This window comes from Filicampus tigris, chromosome 1, assembly GCF_054856515.1.
Source record: "Filicampus tigris isolate MCC_2025a chromosome 1, RoL_Ftig_1.0, whole genome shotgun sequence".
Lineage (NCBI taxonomy): Eukaryota > Metazoa > Chordata > Actinopteri > Syngnathiformes > Syngnathidae > Filicampus > Filicampus tigris.
The window spans coordinates 39439081-39454156 of record NC_141217.1 but is presented as its reverse complement, the minus strand read 5'-3'; the positions used below and the strand labels follow the sequence as shown (position 1 = coordinate 39454156).

At 42.6% G+C, this 15076-nt stretch overlaps 1 protein-coding gene across 1 annotated transcript; it reads right to left on the bottom strand.

Annotated features, from left to right (window-relative positions):
• Window positions 1-1258: 1258 nt before the first annotated feature.
• LOC147154059 (sodium/potassium-transporting ATPase subunit alpha-1) lies at window positions 1259-14912 on the bottom strand. The gene is made up of 23 exons (XM_086040354.1): window positions 14705-14912; window positions 14324-14434; window positions 12337-12396; window positions 11523-11624; window positions 11330-11431; window positions 11142-11255; window positions 10930-11064; window positions 10707-10824; window positions 10364-10632; window positions 9982-10290; window positions 9475-9609; window positions 9034-9226; window positions 8615-8790; window positions 8382-8518; window positions 6956-7106; window positions 6706-6874; window positions 6469-6623; window positions 6253-6376; window positions 5988-6133; window positions 5734-5864; window positions 5314-5415; window positions 4429-4520; window positions 1259-1412 (listed from the first exon to the last, which is right to left on the bottom strand). Exons 1-23 carry the CDS (start codon window positions 14714-14716, stop codon window positions 1384-1386), a joined length of 3072 nt encoding a protein of 1023 aa, XP_085896480.1. The 5' UTR covers window positions 14717-14912; the 3' UTR covers window positions 1259-1383.
• Between the last annotated feature and the right edge of the window lie 164 nt (window positions 14913-15076).

The following is a 15076-nucleotide window of genomic DNA, read 5'->3' as shown; positions in this document are numbered from 1 at the left end:
CTCCCACATACCTGTGAATTTGTGAATTTGAAGATAAGATATATATCTATATAAATATATACATATATGTTTATATTTATATATATATATATATATCCATATAATATATATATATATATATATATATATATATATATATATATATATATATATATATATATATATATATATATATATATATATATATATATATATATATATATATATACGATTTCTTTGGGAAAGTATGTGATTGTCATATGTCGATCCATGCCTTTCATTGCCAATTACAAAGACCTGCAGCTCGTACTTTGCAGTCTGCAGCCTACTAGAGACCAGCCTGTGATCCGTGTCGCTTCCTCTCCCGCTTTCCTTAACCACTGCACGTTACAAACCAAACCAGTAACTGAATCATGATACATTTTTGAGCATTTTTTGCACTGTCGATTGGAATTTAGGTCTTGTTTTTGTATCATAAAGGGATGGAAATTTGGATAGAATGCATTTGATGGAGAAACAAATTGACAGATTAATCGATTATCAAAATAATCGTTAGTCAGCAGCTATAAATGGGAAAATGTGCAGCTAATCCAAGTGCTCTGTATAGGAATTGGTATCTGATCTCACAAATGGATGATCGGGATTGGAATTGGCAGCATAGAACCTTATCAGAACACCCATAATTGTAAAAGTGTGTGTGACCCTACACATACGCACATAAGAGGAGTGGAGGGTCCTTAAATGATGACCAAAGTAAACACAGAGTCAATCGCATGAGAGGCATCTCAGTTCATTTTCACTGAGGGCCTCGTTGCACGAATGCTCAACAGTGTGACCCTTTGCAAACACAGGCTCTTGAGATAATGGACACACACGCACGCACCCCCTCGCACACACACACACACACACACACCCACACACCCACACCGTTCTGACACACTCGCTCTTTCTGCTCATTGTAGATAACGCTGACACGATTAACAGATGGGATGATTAGTACACTAACAAAATCTCACTCACTTAATGTTTTTGTCTCTGAGCTTAGTTAAAATACTCCCCTTGCTTGCTGAGCTCTAACTTTGCATACAAGTGCAGGACCCAACTTTTTAGAGCAGCTGAGGCAGAAAATCCTTTTGCTTGTTGACCAGACGTGATTCACTGGTGCATAACCGCTGACCCTTAAAAACCCCTCCCTCCTTCCCTCCAAGGGCAGTTTCCACCCCTCCGCATGTCCGATAAAAAGCAAAAGCATGTTGACAAAAATAAGTCGCAAGTAGCCTTGTTTTACATAATAGTTGGGTGATGTTTATTGACATGTAAATCAAGAAATTAATTTATTGATGGAATCTGTGTGGTGCCTCAAACTAGTATGTAACATGGCAGTAAATAATGTCCAATTCTGGCTCAGTAGTAGGTCTCCTGCTCCACCCAACCTGGAAATCAAAGGAGACACAATTAGCGACTTTGCCAGAGGACCGCTCAAAGAGCATTCTCTATGGATGCACGATAATTAGCGACCGGATAATTATCAGGCCGATATTAAGAGTTATGTTGTCATATCCGATATCATTTAAAAATGCTCTCATTAAAAAAAAATAATCATTGAAAAAAAATCCAAGAATGAAGATGAAAATCCAATCAAATGAAGCTGTACTTTGCTGTCGGTGCATTCCTTTCTGCTAATGTGTTTAAACGTTGCAATTTTGTGAGATACTTTTGTTTTCTCTGCTTTGTTTTTGAATGTTGAACTGTTGTGTTTGCACTGTTGCCTTTGCTTGTGTGAAGCACATTGAGCTGCCTTGTGTATGAAATGTGCAGTATAAATAAAACTGCCTTGTCTTTCTAGTGACTCAGGCTGTCGTAAACTCCCGGCCTGAGCTCGCTCACCGTCACTCATAAAAAACATAACTTGGGTCATGTGGTACAAATGTGCATTGAGCTCACATTAAACACACATGGCATCTATCATGTGTTCCGCCAGGAGGGGAAAAAAATGAACGAGTTTCAATACAACAACTTTTATCAACCGCTTAAAAAATTGCCATCACTATGACGGTGCTTTGAAAGCTTACAAGGACGCCTGAGCTGGAAAGAAACTGCCTGAAAGAAATTTTGCCTGAGATGACTTGAGGGCTAAAACAATTTGTGATTTCATTATGGATGTGATACAACCCTTTGCCATCATTGAGGATGCTAGCTTTTGCCGGCTAATAAACCACTCGGCACTGCGGTTTGTGCTGCCGAGCCACGTCTATTTTGGATGTCAATATACCAGCAAAATACTAATTGACACACTCTTTGCAGACACTGCTGGATAGAAATAAGGACACCAGCTCCACGTCTGATTTCCGGATGGGGGGATGTTAGCCCTGCTAGCTTTGCTATCTGGCTAGGTCTGGCCGAGCGGTGGCTGGATGAGAACTTCAAACCGTATCGGGCTGTACTGTATGCAGTGTTCAGTTGCGCACTTACTCTATTTATTTATTTTTTTAAATGCACATTCAGCTTGCAGTACACAGTAAATTTCGTAGTGTACATTTTACTCTAAAAAGTCTTTATTTGGTACCAGTCTAAACAGAGTAGAATTTACACTTCGAAGAGAGTAATACTCAAGTAGACTTACACAGATAAATGTTTGGAGGGTTATTTACTATATATAAAAAAACTGTTGAAGTTTTTACATTCAGAAATTTGAAGTAAATTTTACAAGGACGTTTTTGAGTATTTTTACTTGCTTTGTATTAGTTTATTAAAAAAAAAAAAAAAAAAAGTCACACAAGGGTTGAGGAACATACCAACAAAGGTTGGGAGAATACTTGTACCTCAAAAAGGAGGATTTGGAGGGGGGGGTGTTCTTTTGGAGACACAGATAATTTACTAACTCACAGTAGGTGTGACATGGCTCATGTGGCCATTTCCTAACCTGAAGGTTGTTGATACATCCCTCAACCCTTGTGTGACATTTTTTTTAATATACTAATACAATGCTAGTAAAATTGACTCAAAAACTGTCCTTGTAAAATTGACTTCGAATTTCTGAATGTAAAAACTTCCGGGGTTTTTTCAAGTAAATAACTCTCCAAACGTTTTTCTGTTTGAGATTTACTAATTAATCTTTACTTCATTTTAAGAATACCATTCTATTCCAAATATAAATTTTACTCTGTTTGGACTGGGACCAAATATAGTCTTTTCAGAGTAAAATGTACTCTACGAAATTTACTGTGTACTTGTTAGTGCACTTTATGAATCACTGTACAAGAGATTGTGGATTCCTAGAGGACTTTATTTTAAAATGTTGTATCTCCGGTGTGCTTCCAGTACAGTAACATGGAGTGATTATTTCAGTAAAGTAAAAGAACATCTAAAAGGTGATCTGCATGTTCCGTTATGAGTCTATGTCTATCTGAAATCATTTGCATGCAAACACCGTTTGACAGTCATTTACTGTACCTTTGTATTATGCACTGAACTGAATCTTTCAGCATTTCTTTCCTCCAGGTGTGCACAAATTTTAATTAACATCTAAATAAACGAATACATTATGGGCTATCAATATCAGTCTTGACAAACAGAAATTGAATGCTGTCGCTTTGTAAACAAAAACTATCGTGCATCCCTAGTGTTCTCAAAATACAAACTGTCAATATCAGGATCATTTCGTTGTGGTTGTTGTGAGTACTGTTGCTGTTACACTTAATAAAAGATTAGTCCCGCTGAGATGAGGCGGATGTTGCATGAATCCCCGAAGTAATGGCATCATCCTCGAGGCCAAAAAAAATTAAATCTAATTTTGTTGAGCCTCTCACAAGCCAACTACTTGAACTTGAATGAATGTTAAGCTGCGCTAAAAATGTTTGCGGTTGCAATGTTCGGTCTGAATTGCAATTGTGATACATTCCCATTGTTCACAATGGACGGGCAGCACTCGCCCATGTGTGCTGCAAGGCTCAGATGTCGCACACACACAGACACACTCATACTGTGTATAGAAACGCAGCTGCATCGTCATAAGCCCACATACAGGTTCTGCTTGTTTTGCTCAGGCAGTGGGTAGAATCAAGCATGAACAATGGCTGAGTTGAGAGTTCAAATCCCACAAGGACCCACCATCTGCCACGGCTCGCTGATCCGCATTGAGGCATTGAATGATATAAATGCATGCACATATTGGGTCAGCCTCGTTGCGAATGCTGGAATGCTGATGTCAGTCCAGTAAGGAATGAAAAGCACAGCCACAAGCTCCTCATTCTTTCGCAGCATTAGAAAAAAAAACTACCATTTATCTCACTACCTGGAAAGGATGGCGACCTACTGTATAACCTCACTTCTTTGCTACATGCGCGGATGCCATTAAACGGCGTGCATGTTTATAATTGAGAAACAGTTAGCACATTTAACAGTCATTCTAAGTTCAAACATCTGAGAGAAGAGGAAAAATCGTCTTACCGCCTGGGTTGCGTCTGAGAATGTATCTTCTTGCCTCATCATAGAGGAAGATAAGGAGTGAATAGGGGAAGGCACAGAACCACCAGCATGGCCTGAGATCATAGACAGAAAAGGACAAAAGTTAGACATGGCAAATGGTGAGTCGTGCAATTCTTGTTGCTATCGTTTGCTACTTCTCTCTCTCAGTAAAGGCATTCTTATCTTATCTTATCTTATCAGTAATGCTCTTTGATTCAGACGCATTAGAATTATTATTGGTATAGACACAAATGTTTGTCAATTTGTCAACAGTATAAGTAAGGAACAATGTCAAAATATAAACCAGCTCAAATAATGCATGAAAATATGGTAGACACAGAGTATGGGACAGCTGTACAGAACTGGGCGTATAAAGTTTGCACAAGTGTTTATCCAGCATGTGGTATACAGTATGGCATGGCTCAGTGGTAGAGTGGTCGTCTCCCAACCCAAAGTTTGTGGATTCGATCCCTCGCTGTGGTAACTTTGTCGAAGTATCCTAGAGCAAGATACCGAACCCCCAGTTGCTCCTGATGATGCGGCACCAGTAGCTCAAATCAGGTACAGTGTGAAGCGCTTTGAGTAGGACAGGCAGAAAAGCACTATACAAGTGACAGCCCATTTACCATTTACCTTCAATGTGCCCTGGGTCTGCCACAGTTGGACAAGCCCAAAGCCCTCAGCCGAAAGGCCAAAGCAGTGGCTCTCCTCTGAGTCCCTCCCAGTTAACAAAGGGTCAACTTTGCCTTTCGGCTCATTACTGTTCACCACAACAGCAACAATTTATGTGTCAATGGTGAACAAAAACCCACGCAAAGGTGTTGAGTAGTGATGGAACATTGGTCGTGATTGTGCATATTTACTCACTTGAGAGGGTACATTCTTAGGGCAACATCCATGCCAGGGCAGTATGACAGGAAAGCTGCCAGGGCTGTCTCTTCAAACAGTCCGAAGATAAGGATGCGGTTCCTGGGAGGGAAAATAATTAACATAGTTACTTCTGATCTTGTTTTTTACTTGTGAATACCCTGCATGAGGGGCAAGGTGGCAAGCGCCAACCACCTGATCCAAAAGATGGTGCCATTTTTCCTTTTTTAAAAAAAAAAAGAATTCTGTACAAAGTACAAAGGCATCATAATCCTTTGCCTTTAGTCATTTTCATGTGTGTGCGTGTCTGATTTTCCGTTGTTGGTGCCAAACATTTTTTGTGCGCATGTATATTGCCATGAAGCACAAACATTATCTTGAACAGAAACACCTCTGTCCATCAGACAAACATGGACATACTTCATGCCCTGCTGCAGGATAGAGTTCCTCCTGGTCTTGCAGATGATCAAATCGGCCCACTGCACAACGACGATACTTGCGAAAAAGGCTGTGTGGCAGGTGAACTCTACAATCTTCCTACGCTCGTATGTCTGGATGGAAAAAAACAAGAACAACAAAAAAATAAACATCATGGCATTTATTGTGGCCTCTTTCCGATTTTACATTTGTCATTTCAGGCTCTGAAGTCACTGCTTTCTATGAGAATCACTGACCCATTGCTGTCCGTAGCTGTCCTCCAGGTCATTTACATGTTTGTCGTCCCAGAGCACCCGAATTCCCAATAAGTCCATGGGCAGGAATCCGTTTTCGGCCAGGATCACAAAGTACGTGAAGAAGCCTGCTGTGGCCTGCATCATACCTAGTGGAAGATCAATGCACTGAACTTCAGAACTGAGACAAAAAGCAACACAGGCGAGCTTTGTGTCTGTAAGGGACAGGCTGGGTATTTATTTTCTGGTACAAGCGGAATAAATGTACCAATTTGTCCGTAGGCGATGCTGATAAGCCTCTCGTTCACCAGCTTGTCTGTTTTGGGGTTTCTAGGCTGCCTCTTCATGATATCGCTCTCGGCTGCTTCGTAAGCCAGTGAGATGGCAGGAACCTGGGGGGTTGTAAACAATGCTACTTTTCCGGCCACAAACGCCTCAGCATAAAGTTGCGGACAAAGATGACCAAAAGATATTAGACACCCACCATGTCAGTTCCCAGGTCGATACAGAGGATAGTGACGGTTCCCAAAGGCAGGGGGATATTAGCAATGATAAAGAGGAGGAAGGGCGAAATCTCAGGGATGTTGCTGGTTAGTGTGTAAGCAATGGACTTCTTCAAGTTGTCAAAGATCAGGCGGCCTGACCAATGGAATACAAGCACACAATGAGCCAAATTTAATGTACAACTGACAGGTGTCATCTTAAAAAAAAAACACATTACCTTCTTCAACTCCTGTAACAATCGAAGCAAAGTTGTCATCCAGCAGGATCATGTCAGCCGCCTGCTTGGAGACGTCCGATCCGGCGATCCCCATGGCGACGCCAATGTCGGCCTTCTTCAGAGCTGGAGAGTCATTGACGCCATCGCCAGTCACGGCAACGATGGCTCCCTGTGTGGTGAAGAGTGACCAACGGATTTAGGGAGCTGTCGACAACTTTGCGGGAAGATTGCATGCGAGTGAATTTGCAACCTGTCGCTGGCAGCCCTCCACAATGATTAGCTTCTGTTGAGGGGAGGTTCTGGCAAAGACAATCTCAGTGTGGTGCTTCAGGATGTCGTCAAGCTGCTCTGTGGTCAACTCCTTCAGATCCCCACCATGGACAACACAGGCCTTTGCATCCCTGAAGAGGAAATCAAAGTAGCATTAGCTGACATCCTAGTTTGGTTCAGTACAATACTCCTTTTTCCATTTAATAGGGTTGGAACAAACTGTCTGCGAACCGTACCACCCCACTTTTCGGCACACTTTCAGTGGCTGACAGAGAATTGTCATTTCTGTGTTGCCAATGGAATATAAGTGTGGATTAGAAAGAAAAAGAACAAAAGCCATTTTAAAAATAGCAATGCTTATGATGGTTTGAGATATTCTGGATGTTTCATGACCCAGCACAACTTTGTGCCATGGTTATTTCACTTATTTAATTAATTGCTGATGAACACGCTGCTCTGGTGTCACGCGACTTATATCCTGCCAAGTTCCAACACAATTTGCTGTGGAAACCTGAGAACGCGGCTTAAGGTACCAACATAACTGATCCCGTATGTATCACTTGTTGACACTTTTGTTTGGGTACCCATTAAAGTTGTTGGGTACCCAATGAGGGGAGAGCGAAAAGCTGCAGTGCAATGAGAGGGTGACAGAGTACTGCATCTTCTATTTGACCAACCACAATTAAGGAAAGAGAAAAACACAAAATGGGCCTTTTTCACAAAATGTTCACCACAATTTGTGAAAATAAAAAATATGGGGCAAAAGAAGAAGAAAACGGAAGTAGAAGAAAAATCTTTTGGGAAACACTTCATAAATGCAGACAATTAATCGCTTTGTACTCTTGAGTGGCAGTTGCAGTGCTTCATCTCACTGACATAAGCCTCTTTGGCACATACCATCTAAGCCGACAGTTTCACATCTTTCCCGCGGCTGTCCCGTGTGTCAAATACCAATACAGAATGGGGCTCCAAGTCGAGCCAGCAATTTGCTGACTTCTGCCATAGCATCAGGAGTGTTACAGAGGTGTAAAGACACAAAGTGCAAAGTGTCTCCTGCTTTGGTGAAAGCCCTCTGAAAGCAAGTAAATGGTGGCTTACTGTTACAGTACACCGCTAATGAACCACCATGTTACTGGAAATGCAGGGTGAAAACGTTTAAAGTGAAAGAAAATACATTTGATCCACACCGGAGGCGGCAAAGTCACAAATTCTGGAGACGCAGCAGGGTGATGAATGTGTTTGTGAAAGTCTAGATTTATTTGTCTGCAATGACTCAGGGGTAAAATCATTTGTGCTGAGTGCAGTGCAGACAGTGATTTAAAGATCAGCTTGAGAAAGACTGTATATTTTCATGTTGCAAGTATTTTGAAATACCAACAGTCACAAGGTCTGAGGTGGGTACCAACCTGGGATTGACCTCTGATACTGGAACATTCAAGCGAGCTGCAATGTCTTCAACTGTCTCATTGCCTTCAGAGATGATGCCCACGCCCTTGGCGATGGCCTTTGCTGTGATTGGATGATCGCCTGTTACCATAATAACCTTTGGAAGTAAAGGAAGGTAAAATTGTTGCCAGAATGAGTGACAATGGACACAATTAGCCGGCAAGTCAGCGCACATTCTCGGGTGTAATTTTACCTTGATTCCAGCGCTCCGGCATTTACCAACAGCATCTGGCACGGCGGCACGAGGAGGATCGATCATGGACATGAGGCCAATGAAGCACAACTTCTCAGTAGGAAAGTTTACCTCATCAGTGTCAAACGCAAAGCCCTCTGGGAACTGGTCATCAGGCAAATTGAAATGGCAGAAACCTAAAGAGGTTTTATATCAATTAGACGTCCATTTGCTTACTACGTCACCAGCCAGTCAGAGAAATCACAGTCAAAGGCAATGTTGATTTTTAATTGATCATAGTATACTCTACGGGTTTTTGGACAAATGGAGAAATCCAAACTGCCCGGAGAAAACCCACACATGCACAGAGGGAACATGCAACTGCCACTTTTCCCCGAGTCCATTCCTGATGTAAGCATTTGGATTTACCAAGGACTTACCGAGCACTCTCTCGCCAAGTCCTCCTAGCTCAACGTAGGCATTCTGGAAAGCGTCTTTCATTTCCTCATCTAGCGGCTGCTCTTTGCCTTGTATCATGATGGTGGAGCAGCGATCCAAAATTCTCTCGGGGGCACCCTTCATGACCAGCAGATGTTTGGTCTCTCCAGGGTTTGAGTTCTTATGGATGGAGAGCTGCCAAACAAGTCAGGCAATCCTCAGTTTCAAACTCATGTGAGAAGCTCACAAAGTTCCCAGAGAGAAATTTGCAGTGTCTCAAAATGTTAAGCAGGTCAACATTTAAACTCAGAGTAATGTTCCATTGTCGCTTTAATGGAGATTATTATTTGTCAAAAATGGCTTCAAAAAGCAACGAAGACTCCATCCACCAGGGGGCGTAGGTGAGCAGTTCATTTTTTGACCCATTTTTTGTGGCTGTTTACCTGGTACTTGTTGGTAGAGTTGAAAGGGATTTCGGCAATCTTTTGGTATTTGTCTCGTATGCCTTTGACAGATCCACAGCACAACTCAATGCATTTGAGCAGAGCAGCCTCAGAGGCATCTCCAGCTACGTCCCTCTGTCAATTGAAAGTCGTCAGATCAATGGATATATTACAACCACGATAGTGTTCTTCTGCCAAGTAACAAAAGCAATTTATGAAAACATTTAATTACGTAGAAAGCTTTTTATGAAGATTTGTTGTGCAGTTGGTTTGCGGTGCCCCTCCCACCCCCTTCACACGGCTGAGAAGCTCAGTGTGCCTCTTTAATTTCATCGATACTTTAATATGAATGTTGTGGCATAAACCTTGTCAACCAATGCATTCAACATGCCATCATAACAAAGCTTACTGATATCCTTGACTATTAATTATTCACATGCTTTTGTTGCAGCAGAAACCAAAAAGTTTATGATCTAACGAAGTGAAGATATGAAAACGAGTTAATACCTTTAGGATGGGAATGTTGGTCTGCTCCGCCAGGAAGACAGCCCGGTTACAGAGTCCAGCAATTCTGGCTAGGGCAGCCCAAGAGTCAGAGCTCCTGTCAAAGGATGTCCCACTCTGGTTCTCAGTTGTGTCGGCCTCGTGGATCTGGTTATCGAACCACATGTGGGCAACTGTCATCCTGTTTTGGGTCAAGGTTCCAGTTTTGTCTGAGCAGATGGTGGAGGTGGAGCCAAGGGTCTCTACGGCTTCCAAATTCTTCACCAAGCAGTTCTTTTTGGCCATACGCTTGGCAGTCAGAGTCAGACACACCTGGAGACATCCAGCGTTATGGTGGAATTCAAACTAGTTTTAGAAAGGAGAGTTGAACTCCAGCAAAACTCACAGTAACAGTTGCCAGGAGGCCCTCCGGCACGTTGGCAACGATGATGCCAATGAGGAAGATGACGGCTTCCAGCCACCCATACCCAAGAATGAGGGAGAGGATGAAAAAGGACACACCCAGGAAGACAGCTACACCAGTAATGATGTGGATGAAGTGCTCAATCTCAATGGCAATGGGAGTTTTGCCACCTTCCAGACTTGATGCAAGGGTCGCAATGCGACCCATGACAGTGCGGTCTCCCGTGTTGATGACGATTCCTCTGGCTGTACCTATAGAAAGGTTTTCAAAAGTCAGTCAACATTCTAAAAACGAATACCTTATTGATGTTTTCCACAAGCAAGACCTTCAACGCAGTTGGTGGAGAAGAAAGCAATGTTCCTTGTCTCCAGCGGGTTGTCATTGGAGAAGTCTGGAGTGCGGGTCTGGGGCTCGGATTCACCAGTCAAAGAGGAGTTGTCCACCTGGACCGAGAAAGCCATGGTGAAAAAAACAAAAATATTGTACATTGGGAAATGGCTGTTCCAAAACCAGCATGCCAAACACATGCCTGTTTTATGAATAACAACCTTGCAACCATGGGCAGAGATGATTCGCAGATCCGCGGGAATCCTGTCTCCACCTTTAACCTCCACCAGGTCTCCTGCCACCACATCCTCTGCGTTTATGTTGTTCTTCTCTCCATCACGGATAACCAAGGCTTGCTATGTATCAAACATGAAGGAGGCATGTCACCTATGGCGCCTCATTGCGAATATGATGTGGATTAGCAGAAGCGCACCTGTGGGACCAGATTTTTGAAGGACTCCATGATCTTGGAGCTCTTGGCCTCTTGGTAGTAGGAGAAGCAACCGGTGATGATGACGACAGCAGAGAGCACAACACCCAAGTACAACTACGAGAGCAAAGAATGGTTCAACAAATAGTGTCGAGCAAACATGACGATCAGACTCACAAAGAGTGTTTTACATTATCATTGGCAGGTTCGTCTTCAGAGGCGGCCTGGATGCCGTAAGCAAGGAAGCAGAGAATGGCACCAATCCAGAGAAGCATAGAGAAACCTCCAAAAAGCTGGCATGGAGATATTTGGGATTTACAATGAACACGGTGGCAAAATGGTGAATACTGAATCAATTCACTCTGGGATGGAAATCCATTTCACCTGTCTACAGAACTTCACCCACTCAGGGGTAGTGGGTGGCGGCGTGAGAGCGTTCGGACCATCCCGGAGCAGAATCTCCTTTGCTCTGGCAGAGGACAGACCCTAAACAGGTGTGAAATACAATTGGGAGAACAATAATAAATGCATACATTGAATGAGTTCATAAAGTATGCAAACTGGGGAGACAAAGAATTCAAGTTTGGTTGAATTAAAAATAATAATAATAATACAGTAATATACAAGTTACTGTGTCCAAAATTAAATGTGTGATAATGTCAAGGAGAAAGGTTGTGTTATTCCGGAACAGTATGTACTCAGAGTCTCAGTCAAGGTCATGTTTTTGTAATAGAGCAAAAAAAAAAAAAAAAAAATGTGGGAGTTGACAGTCAATGAGAATGAAGACTTTGTTTAGGGGAAAGACAGATCACGTTCCCGTAGATAATCAACATCAGTCCATGGTCTGGTCTATGTGAGGCCGTATTGTGCGTTGTAATCGGATGCCGTTAGTCCTCTGCCAGGTCGCCCTCAAGCGGAGATGTGTTTGACAAAGTAAATAAAGGAATTTCTAAATTAAAGGAAGCCATGTACATATATGAAGATCTGTGAAGATGTAAAGGACTCCTCCAGAGATGGACTTGAAATGATACCATTAAATATAACCATCTGTCAACCTGTTTTATGCCACTATATTAATATCGTAGACGTAGTATCTGCATGCCGCCAGTGAGTGTTTTAGTTTATACTATTTTAATCTGTTTTGTTCTGTCTTGTGTGGGCATGAACACAACAATCACAAGACACGTTCTAAACTTACCCTTGCCAGGTCAGTTCCATACTTCCTATGAAGTTCATCCAAAGTGAGCTTGTGATCGTCCTATAGAAGAAGAGACAGGAAGAGAGGGTTTCAGTTAGAATCCCCTTTGGAGAAAAATATACTGTCGTGTCTTCAAAAGGGAATTCAAAGACGACAGGGCAAAATCCTGAGTGGTGTTGGGGATTGGGGCTATATGGTATATGGTACAATTTGAAGATTAGTAGAGCAGACGTTTGAATAAAAGTGTCTGCTGCGGATTGAAAAGTCAAATGCGTGGGCGAAGCTGCAAGAAACCAGAGAACAGCTTTGCTGCTAACAGTCTACTCAAAGACATTGTCACCCAACGAATGTCTGCAGCACTGGAGAATTGCTCACTGTATTTGCTTGGTATTTAACAACAATCGTGTCAATATGGCTTGCACACTGTTTCATGTGTTTGCTTAGTTAAAGTGATGTAACCGAGCGAGGGATGTGAACAAGCGGCTCTGACGTGCATGCATGCGCCTACACAGCATTTGTGTTTGAACGCCCACAAGGAACAAGCAAAATGTAATTTGGATGATGAACTGCCGGTCCTGTATCTGACTCCAACCTCCAAATTTGACAGCACTCGCAGGCATCTAGACATTTTTCAAAATTGAACCATTCGTGAGAATTCAAACCTCAGCCCTCATTCAATAGAAGAAGTTCTGCCATGAAGGTAACTCTGCTTTGCCCACAGCTGGATACTTTAAGAATGAAATAATCATTAGCAGCTTCATCATTGTTTCACTCATTCTGCAGTTGTTTCGTTAGTTCCACAAACAACGCCAAACTTCAATGGAAAAGCTTTTGAAATGGTTGATGAATAAGCGGGAGGACTGTATGGCGACGCCACATTGCTGATACAGTTGTTATGGTACCGCTATGTCCTTCAGTAGTGCGAGGACTTTGAGTTCAAGTTCAGACAGTCTGAGGCTCATAATCATTCATATTTCACCTAAAGAGCAAATTTATTGCCTTTTGTGTTATTAAAGTAACATTTGAACCTTCTTTGCTTTTTAAATTTAGCTGAAATGGGCAGACCCTGTTATGGGACTCTTTTAATAACGAGGCCGCTAACAATAGCACATACTGTACACACAAGTGGAGTAAGATGATCCTATCCAGCACTGATCAGTGTGGCCTTGTCAAAGTCAGTCAAGACAATTGATCAAACATTACTCAAATTAAGACAAAAAAAAAAAACCCGTTGTAACATTTCACATTATCTGAGTAGGAGTTGGACTGGTAAAAGCTGATATTCATTAGTTGGTGTAACGTAATGTAATGTAATGACCTGACCCAGTGAAGGACACTGTCAGATCTGAAGAAGGTCACTATGACCTTTATTTTACCCTTTCAAAACACATACAGAACATTTGCAAAACCTCTCCTACCTATTGGCAAATAGGTCTGACGACTGGGGAACGGAACTTCTCTGTGTATTCGCACAAACATTTTTTTCTTCAGAGTATAGCGGAAACTGTCTTGTGACCTTGACAAAATTCTAACACATATTCATGCTGAAAAAGAAAATCCCACGTCTCCTCCAACACATGATACATCTAATCAAATGTTCCGTTGTGCAACATGTTACACTTGAGCAACTCTGTCTACACTAAAATTTCAAGTTTGTGTTGTCAAGTTTGCTGAGAACCGCCCATGATGGTGATTCCTGCTCCCCTCAAAGATTTAATAACTTACAGCGTGAAATGACTACCATGTGACTTGTATCCGTTGAGAAAGCAGCTCTTGTGAAACTGAGGGCACACAGCCTCCTTTCATGTGACTACGCCATGAGGTCAAAGCCGAGTGTTTGTCCAAGCCATGACGCTGACCAATGGCAGCCAACGGTGACGTGACAGAGCCTTAGATGGCTCATGCCTCCAGGCAGCATGGTATGGTTTTCGGGTTCAGAAAGGTCGCCATAATTCACGCTTTCCGGCCATTTACGCAGAGTACTCACCAAATCCACTTCTTTCTTCAGGTCATCCATATTCTTTTTGTCTTTGCCCTTCTTGCCTTTCTTGATCTCGCCATCAGAGGTTGCTGCCAGTTTGTACTCATCTTTCCCTCTCTGGATCAAAACGAGAAGAGGGACAAAATGAGCCCTTGGTTTAAGAGAGGGCACATGCGAGAAAAGGCTGCCTCTTTGTTACTCAAACATTCAGACAGACATGTGCTAATTATGTGTTGAAAATAAGTCAGTCAGGCTATAGCTTTAAAAAGAACCCTGCATGCACAAGTAACTGAAAGCAAAACCTAGCCCAAGCATAAACCCAAAGTGAGCCACAAGACTTTAACAAAACTAGGCCAAAGCATGTGAGCAACAAGTTCCAATACTTACTCCCAGCCCCATGCTTGCAGTGTCAGTCCGAGAACAGCCAATCCAATTGTCTTTAACTTCAACTTTCCTACTCCGCCTCTCTCTCTCTCTCTCTCTCTCTCTCTCTCTCTCTCTCTCGCTCTCTCTCTCTCTCTCTCTCTCTCTCTCTCTCTCTCGCTCTCTCTCTCTCTCTGTGCAAGCCCTACGTATTCCTCTCTCGCCCAAGCAGAGAAGATAGGCTGCTTGACATTTGCATACCTTTATACCTACCTGCGAGGGGAAAGGGCGGGTCGGAGGAGGAGTTTGGGGGAAGGGGAGACTGAAGGGGGTTGGTTGTTTGGGGGCCGGGGTGGTGGTGGGTGAAACTGAACAGGTGAGTCGTGGTGTCTTTTA